The 16902-nt window shown below is 34.7% G+C and overlaps 2 protein-coding genes across 2 annotated transcripts in view; one reads left to right on the top strand and one right to left on the bottom strand.

Moving 5' to 3' along the window:
- Positions 1 to 2655, top strand: part of LOC149076841 (lipid droplet-regulating VLDL assembly factor AUP1 homolog) — a 28432-nt gene extending 25777 nt beyond the window's left edge. Inside the window, exon 13 of the mRNA XM_089244554.1 lies at positions 232 to 2655. Within this exon, the coding sequence (XP_089100680.1) occupies positions 232 to 388 (157 nt within the window). The 3' untranslated portion in view covers positions 389 to 2655. The remainder of the gene's footprint in view (positions 1 to 231) is intronic.
- On the bottom strand, positions 2591 to 14959 carry LOC149076842 (L-seryl-tRNA(Sec) kinase-like). Its single transcript, XM_089244555.1, has 6 exons — positions 14669 to 14959; positions 12413 to 12674; positions 6917 to 7118; positions 5201 to 5270; positions 4869 to 4962; positions 2591 to 2935 (listed from the first exon to the last, which is right to left on the bottom strand). The coding sequence occupies exons 1-6, from the start codon at positions 14882 to 14884 to the stop codon at positions 2727 to 2729; spliced, it is 1053 nt and encodes a 350-aa protein (XP_089100681.1). The 5' UTR covers positions 14885 to 14959; the 3' UTR covers positions 2591 to 2726.
- Between the last annotated feature and the right edge of the window lie 1943 nt (positions 14960 to 16902).

A 16902-nucleotide genomic window follows, 5' to 3' on the forward strand; every position in this document is an offset into this window, starting at 1 on the left:
AAATCATATCTCTCTCTCTACTGCCTCCACCTGAGAGCCATTTGGTAAAGTTAGGGGAGGCTGTGAAGTGTCTACTTCAGCACATGCGCCCCCCCCCCCCACAAGTGAGGGGGACTGACAGGGCTCCAGCCTGAGGGCCGGGACGATTCGTATTTTATTTTCAACACTATTATTTCACTACAGTGGGGCTTGTTATCTTTTAATTTATTTTATTATTCAATTAATTTTTAGGTACTTGCCGCCCATTGAAAGAAAAGCGGAAGAATCCCTCGAAGATTTCTGTAATAGAGTTCAAAGTAAAATGTGCCAAGAACTTCAAGTTCAACAGACTAAATATTCATCTTACGATAAAGTGGAATATGCAAAGTGGCTTCTTATTAACAGCTGAAGGTGAAAGAAAGATCTGACGATTTAAAACTATTTTATCAGCTTCCTGCAGAGACAAAGGAGAACAAAATGAAGTTAGGGATCCTTTTTTTTAATGTTCCAAAGAAAAATTTTTACTCATGCATTTTTTTAAACTTGTTTTTTTAATCATAATAAATGTCTCTGTGTGTTTTTGTATTTTGTAAGAAAAGCTCTTGAATCTCTGATTTTATTGCTCGTTTTTCATACCTTTGTACACATATAACGTTTTACTGGCCAAATTAAGATTTGGATTTATTTTCTTCATTTTTTCCCTTTTTTTTTCTTTTCTAACCCTTTAGTTTAGAAATATCAACCAAAACATTCTAGTATGTTTTCTTGACTTGTCCATAGAAACATTAAAAATAAAAAATTTCATTTTATTCTTCCTCAAAAATGAGTAATTTTAAAGAATTAAATTTATCGCATAAGTGTTGAAATGAATGAAATTTTTGTTTTGTAAATTAAGTTCGGAATCTCGTACCTTCAGGGAGAAAGAAAATCAAGTGCTTTTATGTAAAAAAAATATTCTTTTCTAATTAATGAAACCAATGTTCTCAATCAGGCCTAACATTTGGGGTGCCAGGGTTGGGCCTCCGGCTTTAAAAATAGAATATAAATGGGCAAACAAGGTGAAATATATACATATATTGAGTATATATGTTCTTTGCAACCCTCCCACCAGAAAAAGTTGAAATGACAAGCCTGTTCTCAATCAGGAACATTTTCTGTTAAAAGATTTCAATAGAAGTTATAAAAAAAATTAGCAAAGCAAAATTATCTGTCTAGAATTTGAAAGAAAATCTTTCTCTGTGCAATTAAAACATTAAAATTTCTCAAAATCTGGAATTTAGAAACACTTACTCAAATCTAAAACACACCTTTTCTCTCAAAAATCAATTCTGTTATTCTGGTGTACATTAGAATCGCTGACAATACAAAGTGATTCAGAACAAATCATCTGATTTCAAAATTATAATTTTTTTTAATAAAAACCACAGTATGATATGAATATAAAGGAAAAATGTCCAAATTTTAGATTATGAACAATCGATGATAATAGTGTGTGAAGCTCTTTTTTTTTGGTGAGAAAATAAAATGGCCTCTCGTTAGAAACCTTTCTGTTATCTAGTTGGTAATTTGCATTATGTTTGTTCCTCTGCATACTGTTTGGCATGAGTTAAAGAAACAAATATGTTGCCCAAAGTGTGTAAATTACTAAAGACTGGAGCCCAGCGATTAGTTAAATTGACTAAAATTCTGCCTCTACATGCAAAAGGCTATAGAGGCAGACAATTTTAGCATCTGACTTCCATTAGAAGATTTTTGCAAGAATTTTCATATCACCTTGACATTATACGTGTAACTAAAGGAAATCATATTGAATATTTGTAAAAAATACATTTTCCCTTTTTATTGTTTATCATTCTGTACTATTAACTTCAAATAAAATTATTTTGAAATCAGATTATTCTTTCTGAATCATCCTGAATTAATAAGAAATATGCAGTTTGAGAGCACAGAAATAAAGATGCATTAGATTCAAGTGAATACGGTACCTTCAAACCGACAAAGAAATTTGTGCCATTTTTCTTCCCTTAAATCTCAAAGTTTTAAAAAAGGTAGTTACAGTAGAACCTTGTTATAACAGACTTCACTTATAAAATCCAGTTTAAAAAGTTGTAATAATAATACACAAAAGACGCTTATTTTCATCTGAAGAGCTTAAAACTTGTTTTAAACATTTAAGAAAGTGTTTAAAAATATTACCTCATTTAAAAATCATCTTCAAGCAAGTAATTAAACATAGATCCTAAGTGTGTGTGTTTTTTTTTTCGTTTTTTTTTTTGTGTGTGTGTGTAAACATAGATGCCCTGCATGACTCATACCACTCACCAGCTAGAAAAATTATGATTAATGCACACTTTAATAATGCACTCACTAATTAATACACATCTTTTTCTATTCAACCTATGTTTATGGCTGTTTTTTTATTTGATGTATAATAAACACCTTTTTACAGCTAACTACTGTACTTTTATTGATGCACACCTCTTTCCTACAAGAATTACTTGTTATAAACCACCAGACTTTCATCGAATTGGACAACCTTCAGCCCCTATTAGTCCGTTATGATGAGGTTCTACTGTACTAATTTTTTAGTTATTGCATAAGTATACACATGTTGAATGCAATTTTTTTATTTTTTGAAAGTACAGTAAATAAAGCTATTTGTTTGTTCCATCGCATAAAACATAACATATTCTGATAGAGATGAGATTCTTTTTTTAAATACCTATGCTTCAAATGTGTTACCTATGTCATAAATTGCACTTCTCCTTATATAGTAAACATAAAGCCTGCTCCAGACTCGCATGATTTTCTTTAAAATAAATACCAGAAGACTTTATGTCCTCTATGATGTCCGATGGAAGTTTCAGAATACCTTGCTTCAGTTCATTGTAAAGATTTTGTCGCGTTTTGACTATATTATTTATCAATGGTTCTGCCAATACACACCCATTTCGTCCTGGAAAAAATTTTAAGAAATTATTAAAATGTCAATATACTAAATATGCAAGTTAGTTTATTAGATGTTATGCTTTTACGGAAAATTTTTACTCAAGTTACTATAAACAGAAAAGATAATAATAATTCAGAAAAGATATCCAGAGTTATCCAACCAAGGTCCAGATGCAGACTAAAAAAGGAAAAGTTCAAACTAACATAAGTAACATACTAAGGTAATGATAGAACATAATAGTAATGATAGATTTTTCATGTCTTTCACAATTAATAAAAAGGGAAAAGATTTTTTCTATCTATCTAGATCTATCCCTTCAGCTATTGTTAGTGCTTGTATGTTAACTCTTAAACTGTTAGCAAATTACTTATTAATTTCTTGTCAATCAAAGGAATTATTTTTTCTTTTTCATGTAACAGGACTTGACAAATTCCATGCCGCTACAGCAACTAGAATATCTGTATTGGCACCTATGTGTGATAGCTAAATTTGAGTTCAAGGATGATGCCAAATTTTCTGATTTTTTGACAGTGTGTCTTCCAACATGAAAAAGGGTCATTACGTTTCAGGAAGTTGAAAAAAAAAATATTTAGGATGGTTTTTAATGAGAAAAAAACCATGCTTGGCCCCCTAAGAAATTTTAACTGGCACTTAATTTTTTTTTTTTTTTTTGTCAAGCTTTTGTATTCAGAAAGGTATATTTCCAAGTATTTGTACCAGTTTCAGGGTTAAAGGTGGCTACACAATGCAACTACAACCACGACAAGCATGCATATTTTCCCTTTCACCACCCCACAGTAAAAGTATGCTTGCACAAGAGTTAGTTTGTACTTAGAATATGTCGAGCTCAGGCAATGATGCACTCACTTTGGCTGCCTTTGTCCATGTATACAGAATAATAACGACAACAAAACTACCATCACCAAGCACTGCTTACTGAAGCGTTAAGACAGACACGTGTACCTGCATAGTACACAGTTTCAGTTTCGCTTATACAAGCATACATAATCAAATTCCATTCAATCTTCAACCTGCTTGTACAATGAAATTGCTTGCACAAAATTTTCCTACAGATGCTCAAGCATGTTTAGACAAAAATATTGAACGTACATGCATGTCAAGCTTGCAGTTACGCTTGTAGCCACCTTAAGGTGGGTCCAAGTTGTGCTTGCGCATATTTGTACTGGAGTGATATTTAGAGCTTCCATGTGATATGGATGGGATGACACATTACAAAACAAGAAATAAGTTGGTGGCTTATATACGTGTTGTTGACATGTGTTCTACATGTTTAGGAGGCGCATGTGCAGTGTAATAGTAATAGAAATTTAATATGATTGATTATTATATTTCTTTAATCCACTTCATTAATGATATGTATATGATGTTGCTGTTAATTATTTTTTAAATTAATTCAACTGATATTTAATGCATAAATTGTGATATGTTATGAAACAACATTAGATGCATTTATGTATATAATATAGAACTATAAGTAGGATGCATAGCTAACTCCCCTTGTCGAAAATTACTGATGAACCATTGATGCTAGAGGCATACCTCTAATTAGAAAAAGTATCCAAATAATGTCATGTAGAACCCAATTAGAGAAAGTTGCCCTGTCTGAGTAGGCCAACAAAAAAAGTTCCATGTTTTTAATATTTGCTGAGATATTTGAATTCAAAACACAGAGAAAAGTTGGGAAAGAAGCGTTCGTTAAAAAGTTAGCTTTTTTTTATAACTACACAACCTCTTGCATAATGAATGACATAGGAGTACTACACACCATTTCAATACTTTTTATAATTGGAATTATGCCTTCAACAGTTTGCCAGCAATTTGGGGCAAGAGGAGTTAGCTATCCACCCTGTATAATTGAAACTATAACATGAAGGAGAGAAATAATAGTTAGAATTAGCATATAATTAATAATACTTGCCTTTTAACTCCTTGATGAGTTCACCGGTTAATTTCCTCAAGATCTTATCAGCTTGATGTAGCACACTCTTAGAACATATTATCTGAGCTTCCAGCTACAAATATTAGAAGTTTGAATGCATCACATAATATTATCAGATATTAGTGCATTTGTTTAATAAATCAATGGTAATGATAAGTCTGGAAATAAGATAACAGTGAAACCTCTCGAAGAGGTGTCACCCTCCACTTTGTCTTCACAAAACTGGCCATTCAGACAGATGCCCACTTAATATAGGTGAAGTAATATGTGACAAAAAAAATTCTGAATCAGAATGAATTCAAAATGGATACCTTTTTCTCGTTCACCACTAATTCAGCAGGCTGTGTCATAGCCGTTTTCATAAGTTCAATCACACAAAGCCTGAAGAAAAGGAAAAAAACATTGTTCAAATAGAAAACGTTTCTACACATTTATTTTAAAACAATATAGATAAAAATGTGATTATTTATATTGCATCAGACAATGTGAACTAAATTATGAAGAACTGAACCAACTTAACGAATTGAATTGGAAAACAAAATGTGTTGAACTTTTTAAATCTGGTGGCCATATTGCATATTCGCACAATCCCAATAATTTAAGACAGAAAAATAATTTCAACTCAAAATTTTTTTATTTTACCAAAGATTGACAGATTTTATCAGAAAATTAATTGAAGAGGTAAAAATCTATTTAACATTGAATACACACACACACAAAAATTGCATTGAAAATCATCTCTGAAGAAACAGTTGCAAAAGAAAAGCAACAACCACTGATGTCTGATGTCGTTAGCTGTTATAAAACAGCATGATGAAAATTTGCTCAAGCTGATTTTCCTCCTATTTCAAAGCACTGTTGTGAGAAATAAGGTCTGAAGGTTTGCAGACCCAAGTACAAACCTAGCCTTGAAATCATTTGTGAGCACGCGTGCAGTGATGGAACAAGTTTCTGGTCTTTTGTTGGAAAGGAAGAAATTTTTTTTTTCTGGACTCCATTAAAATAAACAGTTTAGGTAATTCTCATCTCTCAAAAAGGATGAAAATAATCCAATCCAGGGTTCCCAGCAACCCGGAAAGTCAAGGATATGAAAATTGGTCATGGGAAACTAAAACGTTTGGCAAAAGTCAAAGAAAAGTTTTGTGAAGGGAAAGAAGCAAACTTGACAAATGAAAATTCAAAATTTGGAAGATTAAGATTATGAATTATATTTCTTTCTTCCAGGGAGTGGTCAGGAAAATTATCAAGCAAATTTTGCTGGAAACCCTGCAATCACATTTTGGCACCCCTGCATATAAATTTTTCATAGAGTAGCTAGCAACACATACACGAAATGGGTGCTTCCTTGGCTAGGATAGATTCTGGATGCTTCAAGAGCAACAGTTATTCAACATTTCAATATATGACACTGCCGGACTTTAGAACTTTCTACACCACTACATACACTTCATAAAACACAACACATGCACAGTCTTCCCCCCCACCCCATAGCCATCTTAGGCAGTTTGTAAGTCGTCAGTCTTGGGGCTAGGAAACGATGTTAACATTCTTACGTATTTAGTAACACACATAGGCCCTACTCCTGTGGTTCTCAATCTTTTCCCACCTACGGCTCCCTTCATATGACAACATTCATCCACAGCTGCCAAAATTGTCTAAAAAATGACCACTTCAAAGAACAAAACAGCCACTCATCAATATTGTTAGCAACTTTACTGTAAACCCCAGTCACATATCGCCATACGGCAATTTCGAACCATTGCAGTTGGGTGCGAAATGAAGGTGCCATCAATCAGTGATCACCCCAGGCTCGGTAGGTCAAAAACTTGATTCTAATGTTCTTTGGCTAACGAACCCATGGACCTTGACAGTAACCTTCATAGTAGAAGATGAGCATCTCACCACTGCGCCTGAGAACCACTGGCCTTGTCTATATAAATGAATGATATTATTTGCATATAACCTATAAAACAAACATATAACAAATGACTTTATTTTAAAAAAAAAAACTTGAAGCCTGTACACACACAGAGTTGTGACTGAGAGGCTCGCTGCTGTCAAACATCAAGCTGAATTTTTCCCATTTATTCTTCTCTGCATCTGGATATTCTGTACATGAATACATCAGTTTGATCTTATGCTCTGGTATAGGTTGATCCCGATCCTTGTTCCTTTGACAAGCAAGTTCAAGAGGGCACGTCATGATGATTTGGCAAAATCCTAACCCATCTGTCAAAAAAAAGACAAATTTTATTTTTATTCTCAACACACAGAAATGAATCCTTTTCGCCAATTAACTATCTGAGGTACAATTACAAAACCCTTTTAAAAGTGTATAATTCAGTTATTTCATAGAATAACTAGTTAAAGTGTAAAATAACACACACTTATTCCAGCTTATAAATTGTAGAATATTTTACATTCTAACTAGTTAGTTTACATTTTAACTGAATTATACACTTTAATGGTCACATATCTACCATGTTATGTGGATTGATAATTTTTTTATAAACACGTTTTCCAAGATTGAACTTTGCATCTGTCCCATTTTTTAGACATTACGCACCCCTGATCTAATGGATATTCTAAGACAGGGGTTCTTAAATGGGGGGGTTCACAAACCCCTTGAGCATCCTTGGAATGATTACAGGGGTCCATGAGCTTGGAAAACAAAACAACTCGTGGTTTTTATATTGCTGTATACCAGGGCTTAACAAATCCCCGACACCAGATCACCATGGCAACTAAAAAAATTGATATGCCATGTCCCAGCTTATTGGGCTACTGAAATGGGTCGCCATAGTTTCGGACTCTTCATGCTCAATAGCAGTAATCTGATATCTAGCTTGAGTAGAGATGTGAGGTGAAAATATTCTCGGAGAATATTTCCTTTCAGCTCCTGGATGTAAAAATTGGAGAATAATCGAGAATATTCATTTTTCTTTTAAATTTAAATTTTTTTGCTAATTTTGTTTATATTGTGAAGTATAAATCAGTTTTCATTGCCTACAACAAAACAATTTTTGATATAATCACCCCCAATGGCAACTTTTAGTTTGAGAATATTCTCAAGGTCATGATGAGGTGTTTTAAAATTTTGGTTATGAAGAGTTTAGAAACCTTTAGATTAAAAAGATATTTTAAAATTAGATAAATTTTCAGAAATAAGTTCAAAACAAAAGAATTAAACCAAAGTTGATTGATAAAGGAAACTATTCTCATAAAATCACTTTCGTTCTAAGATACAGAACTGTTGTTTTCTTCAATGCACACATACACTTAAATTCTGTATCACTCACATTTCTTTAAGTTGTGCAAATTAGCCATGTTGGTTTAATTTTCTTGCTTTCAAACTTTAATATTGTGTGATTTTCAATGAACATATTTGAACATTTGTAATTTTTCTTTTGGATGCTCTTACATATTGCACATCTTTGAGCTGATTTAGAGAATAAAAGATGTGTTTTCGAACTTCAACAGCGTTATTTTTCTAACATGTCCGTAGCCTCTGCAAGTGGTGGAGTAGAGGCCTCTATCTGTTGCTTTCTTATGTTTGTTTCAGTCCTCTTCACGAAAAGAGTTAGTGTGACTTTATTCTTTACTTCTTCACCAATGTTTGCATCCATAAGGCAACCAGTCTTTTTCCCTGGAGTGAGTTGAACAAGCGTATGGGCCTTAGTTGGACAGAGTAAAACTGTTGCAAAGCTACATGGATATTTTAAAATAAGCAAACAATAACATTAGAGTGGCAAATCTCCAGCACGTTTTACCAGACAAGTGACTGGGATTTCATCACTCCAGCTTTTAAACATTCTGTCTGTGTAGACTACCATCAGGGCCGTAACTAGCAGTTCCTGGGCCTTGTGCAAGTATTTGAATTTAGGCCCATTCTGACCAATTCTTGAGCCCAGAATGGCCCCCTACTTCCTGTGCGGGTGCACCTGTGGTGCCTGCCTAATTACAGTACTGACTACCACTCACAAACTTTCATATTTCCTGAGTAGTGGCATTTGCATCTGCTCTTGGCAGGTGTTAATGGCATCATCCAAGAACCAATAAAACCCCAGATGCCCATGGAAAGACAAAAGCTAATGTGTAGAACTGGAGAAGAAAACACCATTTCTTACTTATTGCTCTGAGTCATAAGAAAAAAAGTTTAGATTTTGTTGATTGTAATTTTTTTTCAATGTTGGCTGTATGTTATATTCTGGAAAAGATCAGTAAACCATGGAATAAAGAAAGGGATGACCAAAATTTGAAAGGAGCAACAGTCCTTGAAAAAAAAGGTCATTATGAAGTCTTTAAAAGTCATTGAAAAATCATTGCAGTCGTAAAAAAAAAAAATAACCGTTTTCAAGTGATTGTAAGTGCTTGAAAAAAAAAAATTGTGGAGATTTTCCCCCTCAACTATATTCCCCCCCCCCCCCCAAATTTTTTTCCACTGGGGCAAAAATGAGTGAAGCAACAATAGTGAGTTTCGAGACAATGTTTGAAACAGGACATATGGTCACGCACACCTGAGGTATTTCTGTGCTTAAGAAGATTCGTAAAATCTGGCTGCAAGACACTGTGCATAAGATTATGCTTCAAAATATTTTAAACTATTGAATTAATATATTAATGAATGTGTCATAAATGTAGGCTGACCATATTTCTTTGATAAAAACACAGCAAAATCGTCAATTGTCACCAAAAATAATGCTAAAGTAAAGCAAAATTGCCACCAAAGGCAGAAAATGAAGCACCATTGCACTAAAATGATATAGATTTGAATGAATTCTATGGAAAAACTGTTAACGTAGCAAATATGTGAAATGACCAAAAAATAAAATGAAAATACAAATTTAAAGTCATAATTATCATATAATTTATAGAGTTGGAAAAATAATTTTATTAATTTTAATACTTAATTTCAATAAAGAATAAAAATGTAAATGACTGTTGAAAATTTGGGAAATAACGGTACATTTTTATGAAAGACTAGCTATAATACCCGGCACTGCCCGGGTTTTCTTCAATGAGGCTGTTTGGATCACGTGATATCTCCCACTTTCTTTGAGAGACATACAAACCGTGTCTAAGTTAACCAATATGGTGACTTGCTGCGCGAATCATGAAATAAACAAATCTAGATTTAGAGAAACGTAAAAATGAATTTTTTTTTTTTCATTTTCTAACGGAAGCCAAGTATTTCGACCCCCCCCCCACCCCCCCCCCCTTCCCCACGAACTTCAAGTTAACCATCTGCCTGTTTCAGCTTTCAAAAATGCTTGATTAAAGCTGTGGAATTTTTTCGATGTACTTTATGGGTCCATAATTAATTTTAAAATACCTTAACCCACGTGAATTTATGCAGTTTAATATCAAGAGACAATAGGGAGACATCAATTTTCATACTTGAGAAGATATAAATAAAAAGTTGAAAATCAATGTTATTGCATGAATATCCAGTTCAAAAAAGTAGGTCCGGCTAATTACTCCATATTTAATCTCCTGGGCTTCGTATCTCATCTCTAAGCGAACTCAATACTTCAAAAATTGAGAATTCAATACAGTTTCTAAAATTATTGATATGATAGGAAACCCCACCAAATTTCCGCATTTCTACAGTAAAATTGGCAATTTTAACACTGATTTGTATGATCACCCTTTTCCCGACTCTCAAAGCGATGCTGATGATGATTATGACGTCTATTCAAAAAGCCTCGTTACTGGGAGGATCGAAAATGTGGCAAACCGTTATATAGGCATAAACTATTGTACATATACTAAGAGGATTAAAGAAGTGACAAATCGTTGTAAAGGCATATACACGTCTGAAACGCATTGCTAGGGAACCACAAATAATATTCCGTTTTAGACAGATTTACATTTTAAAAAGGTGCAAATCAAAGCACTAATCATTGAACAGACTACATTTTGATCAAGTTTTAAACAGGTTTCCATCTCATACAGTGCTCGTCTTAGACAGGTTTTACTGTATTTGCTTTTGGTGAAGTGCTAGCGTGCTCTCTCTAAAAGCACCTCTAATGCCTTTGCTATTGCAATTCAACCAAGCATTCTATGACCAAAAATGGTTGTTTTTAGGTGTCTTATATCAACACACAAGTTTGTCCCATGAATTAAGAATCGCCCTTCCCCCCCCCCCCCAAAGCAAAACGTTTTGCATTTTTCTGCAACGAGCCCTCAGCTGAATGAAAATATTCTACAGTAAAAATTCATCTATAGTGTTTTTCATGCAAAAAAAAAACTATTTTCTTAAAATACTTCCTGAGATTGTTCTGCGACATTGTTCTGTAGTACATCACAGATTTCAGCATATATTGCTTTGAGGGAATCACCCTGTATACAAGCACTCTCTGAGACTGTACTCTTTGGGAAGAGGACAAGTTATCCCAAGATGGTCTCGCTGGGTGGTCATGTCTATCTGTATATACAAGTTTCAGGCCCTCGAGAGGCAGAAATATTATATATCTGGCTCACAGACCGAAAAGATTGTGCACCCCCCTAGTCTAGAGAGTTCATGTTCTCCCACATTAATTGTTCTTTATGCAAATTTGACCATTTCACCTTCAATGGAAAAACAGGAACGTGGAAAATAAACACGTTAATATGGATACATATGAATGATTTGTTTACACTGATTTTTTCGATTCAAAATTAAGCTACGATAACACCAATGTGTGTTACTTATCTAGATTTCTGTCAGATTTTTTTTAAAGTTCAGAATTTTTTTTCCACAAAGTATGAATTCCTCATTTGATTGGTTAAAGGAAAGAAGAAGAAAAAGGTAAAACTGTTAAAGAAGTTTTCAACCAACAATTTTAGAAATTCACGTATTCGTTACATTCAAAAGTATATACAGGATGCATAGAAAACTGTGGGGTAGGGCATTCTACTGATCCTAGAGGCATACTTCCGATTAGAAAAGGTATAATACTGAGATACATCATTCATGTTTCAAGGGGGTTATATAGTTATTAAAATAAAAAAATTAACTTTTTAAACAGTCCCTATGTACCCAGAAACCCAATTACAAAGTTGTTGCCCTGTCGCTCCTGATGCCAAAAAAATCCATGTTTCTAAGTGCAATTCACTGAGATATTCAAATTCAAAAATCTTAGAAAAGTTGGAAAGAGCATTGTAAATGAGGGAAAGAAGCACTGTCTTAATTTAAGCTGTTTTTCCCCAACTTTTCTCAGATTTTTGAATACGAATATCTCAGAGAGTATTGCACTTACAAACAAAAAAAATTTTTTTTTGTTGGCATCAGGGGAGACAAAGCAAAAATCTGTAACTGAGTTCTTGAGCTTAGGACGTACGTACAAAAAGTCAATTTTTTTATTTCAATAACTAACAACCGCCTTGAAACATGAATGACATATCTAACTATTACACGTTATTTGGAAACTTTTTTCTAAGTGGAAGAATACCTCTAGGATCAACGGTTTGCCAGTAAAATGCTATAACTCCCATTTTGCTGTGCATCCTGTGTGTGTGTATATATATATATATATTAATACCTCTCCTGGAAATTTGAAACCACTCGTGCCGCATGCTCACATAATAAAAATTATCTTCTATTAAGAATATCACATCGCTGGGGACACTGCGGTCATCATTTTCATGATAGTTACACGTTTTGATCTTCTCAAGAATTTCTTGACTACGGAGGCTTAGCGGGCCTTGCAGCTGGCATTCTATGTTGCAAACATCACATATATACCTTTCCGCGGCTTCCAAGAGCTGTATTCTGAACTGTCTCCATCCATTCATTTTTTTCACCTAAAAATGCCACAGGGAAGAAAATATTGAAATGCAGTTGGACCTCCATATAACAAGTACATTTAGCAAATTTCATGTTAATCTGAACCCTGATATAATGATGTTCTTTGGTTTTACAAATAAAAATATTGGTTGTATCTGATTTGTCAAATCACGGTTCAACTATATGTTCTTAATGCTGTTATGAATGGAGACATCCCCTTTCCTTGGGTTTATATTACTATTATTTGCAATCGCAATATATTGCGATCAAGTATATATAATTGAGCTGGATAAGGTTTTTTGCGTGCATAATAAACAGTGGGGGGGGTTCATTTTGATGCAAATTTTATAGCTAAATACTCATATTTATGTAATCACAAATTTTGTTACTTGTGATACTTCAGCAAGATTTCTCATTCAGCAAAATTACGTAAATGTACCTTGATTCCTGTAGAAGCGCGAAATGATTTTAATTATGTTCGCTTCACCCACAGCTTTGGTTATTCCCATATACACATCATTTTTGTAGTGATCGGTTAAGATTCTTTGGTTTTCCGGAACAATATTTCTCAACCGATTGCGACTGATCGAGAACAAATCACACTGACTGAGCTAATGTATATATGAACTGATATCATTTTATTATGTTACCCCCTAGACCTTCACGTCTATCTCCGACTAAGAAGGTAGTGCCCCCCTCCCCTCTGAATTCTCGTGTTGCAAGTAAGTTGTGTTGAAGGTCTGACTTCTCTCTGCAGAGATACAGGCTCTCGCATTGATAACTCAAAGTTAGAAAACGGTAAAAAATTACTACACTGCAAATCTTTGATCTACAGCACACTAAACAAGGTCGTGCTCTGTGACAAATATATTACCCCTGATCAACCACTCGCTAATATTTCAGGATCTTAACTTCAAAAAAATGTAAAGTGGTGACAAAATTACCTTTAATCACTCAGTCTAAAGTTTTAATCGACTCAAATGTGAGAACGAAACTTCTTTTCAATTAAATTAATTTTGTAAGAGACGATTTATGTCAAGTGTGCTCAAACTCCAGGAGTGGGGGCCAGTTCATCAATCCAAAAACATATCATGGGCATATAATTGTATATATATACATCATATAATTGAATGATTTTTGAACATCACTGTGGATTGATTAAGTGATCTATAAATGCATTTCAGGTTGCTTGAATGATCGGGAAGTGTGCTGCGGGCCATTTAAGTGATCTGTACAGCACTGTGGGTCACTTGATATGAAAATGTACCGAGGGCCATTTAATTGATCTGTAAATATGATGCTGGTCACTTAATTATTTGTCTTCCTGCACCTCGGTTTAGTTAAGTGATCTGGAAATGAGCCGCTGTGTTTACTTCTATAAAATTAGTGTAAAGGTGACGGACTACATCAGATGACTCTGGGGGGGGGGGGGGAGGCATGGGTCGAGCATGTACAACTTATGTTTACTTTGCGTTCAAATCGATAAATCATTTATAGAGGACAAAGGTATGGATTCGGCTCACGGACTCTATACTCTTAAGTCGGGTTTTCCTAGGAGCAGGTTTCCTGTGCTGCGCGAAACGTGATTCGCCCAGCCCGACACGTCGTCCACTCACCAATAAGAAAAGCAGCACGACTGTCTTCCTACAGAGCGCAATACGCCTCACGACAGCGCTTTACGTCGGCCAATCACGCCCGACTGCTTCTGGAGGAGTCAAATGCGGCGTGTGAAGCGCGTTTTGCGGATATTCTCTTCACTCGTGTGTGTTTTCTTTCCCTTCCCTTCAAACCGGAGCATGCAGACGGCAGAGTAGCTGATGTCAAGAACATATGCTATATAATATAGACGTCCTGATCTGATGCGCCACGCTAGGAACACACAAACGCGTAGCGTAATCATGTACACGTTTCTTCCGGCGCGAAATAGTTGAATTCGGTTCACACTGCGCAAAGAACATATTCCTAGGAAAACCCGGCTTTACGAAGAATAAGATTAAGGAAAAATGCTCACCATTTCTATTTGATCCTCGATGGAGCATATCTCATCGAAAATTATTTTTTTCACAACTGGGATCTTTTCGTGCCTCTCATCATTGAAGTCAGTGGCGCCGCCACCATGTACAGACGAATAATTGAAAAGTGGATTTACGTGCTCCGAAATGTATTTGACCAACTCGGATTTGCCCGAGCCTGGAATTCCACCGACAAGAACAATACAAGCATTCATTTCCGTAATTGCGGTCAAAAGTGAGTTGATTTCATTTTGATATGGAGATCAGAACGACTTTGACTCCATTTTTTAGTTATACAGTATTTAAGAAAAAAAAAAAAAACCAGAAGCGAATATGTGCTGCTATCTGTTACCGTAAATTAGAAACGATAACTACTGGAGTCGTTCTCCATTAATTAATAGATGGCAGCAGTGGTATTCTCGTTTTTTTCCGCTAGTTTTGTTTTCGGTGATTTTCCACATAGACCATAATTTCCCTAACTTATTGTTCCATCGCGCCCCCCCCCCCCCATTCAAGCGAACCCATAGGATCCTATGTTGAACCAGTACCTTCTTTCTCCCCCCCCGGACCATTCCATCGCCCACCAGGGAGCGATATTGTCCATTTTGTGAAAAACTAATCAACACCATGGGTTCCCAAACTGTGCGCCGCGGCGCCCTTCCAACTTTTGTCCGGAGCAGTGACCGACTTAGAAAATATTCTTTGTTAATCAGCTCTAGGAAGCCGGCGGAGCTCGCGGATAAGCATTGAATAGGAGAAGAGGCGCCACGGGTGGAAAATGTTTGAGAGCCAATGACAGACGTCCTCCTTTTTCGATTTCATTTCAAGCGTCCTGACGTTTCGGAAAATTCACTCTTCTCCTTTTCCGGCATTATTTTTAGTTTTCTCACTTTGAAATATACATCTCTTCATTGACGTTTTTTTTTTTTTAAGTGGTTCTGCTTTAGTTGGAAAAAACTGCGACACTGGTAGGGGGTATGGGTGAAGGAACACGGAACTAGATATACCTAATGTTTGTTGTAATTTTAAATTTGTTTATGCAAAGGTTTTTTTAATTCAGTGGCTCGCTGAATAATTTTAGAGAAAAATGGCAAAATATTAGGTAATTAGTCTCACAATATAAGGGGTAGGGGGGAGGAAGATACGCAAGCTTTTTTTTTTTCTTATCACTTTCATTTCAGGAAGTGTTTTCGAGTGATTGCAATCACTCCTGTGTATTGTTTGCATCAGTTCAAGCTTTTCTTGAAAGTATTTTAACTGGGAGATTTTAGCATTTGCAAAACATGTTCAGGACTTGTTTTGCAACTGAAATTGATAGTCAAACCTGTTATAACAGCACACTTCAAAAAGAGGCAAAAAATTCAATTCATTAATTATCCAGAGGTCCATTTCAAACAAGATATAACTATTTCCCACCAGTGTTATAGAAAATAATTTTGAAGAGTAATTTCACCCCTCTCCACAATTTTAAGAGGTATTTTTTTTTTTTTTATAAAGATGGGTAACAAAAATAGCTATTGAAAAAATTACCTAAAATCCGAAGGATTATTTACACCCGTCAATGTAATTTGTAGTAAAATTGAATTTTGATGTTTGTAAATCACACATCTAGATGCATACTTGTATTGGCAAAAAGTTTCCTACGTAGAAAAGCAGAACTTAGAACTAAGTTCATATTGAAAGGGGAAAAAACAATTATCCAATAATTTCAATGCTATTGGCCAATCAATCATCATTCCCAAGAGCCGCAGTTTTTGTAAAAATTGAAGCTCATGGTAAAATGTAATATGCACATTTAAAAACCGTATATGGGTCAGTAGTTTAAAAAAAAAAATTCAGATGTAAAGATGGTATTCTAACATGCAGGTTACATCAGTAAATATACAACACATGTTCCTGTACCTCCAGTTCTACTAAAATTCTCACAATCTTTGACAAAAGTTTTAGAGCTCTTGGAACTTTTCACTTTTTTCGCTAAATCAACATGGATATTGTGTTAATTATAAAATGTGCAAAAAGTATAGTTTGTTTTTCCTCTTCGAGACAGACATTTTCTGTTTCAAATAATATATTGTGGTAAAGACCGATTTTGTATCATACTGATTAAATGAAGCTGGGCATGCATTATGCAAAATAAATTCTTCCAAAATAAATTTTTGAAAGTACAAACTATTTTTGCCTGAACTCTAAAAATTAAGTTTACATCAATCAAACTGGAAAACTTTAAAGGGGT

The sequence above is a fragment of the Pholcus phalangioides genome, unplaced genomic scaffold (genome assembly GCF_987345545.1).
Source record: "Pholcus phalangioides strain wild (caught in Gottingen) unplaced genomic scaffold, Ppha-v1.0 ptg000015l_1, whole genome shotgun sequence".
In the NCBI taxonomy this organism is placed as follows: domain Eukaryota; kingdom Metazoa; phylum Arthropoda; class Arachnida; order Araneae; family Pholcidae; genus Pholcus; species Pholcus phalangioides.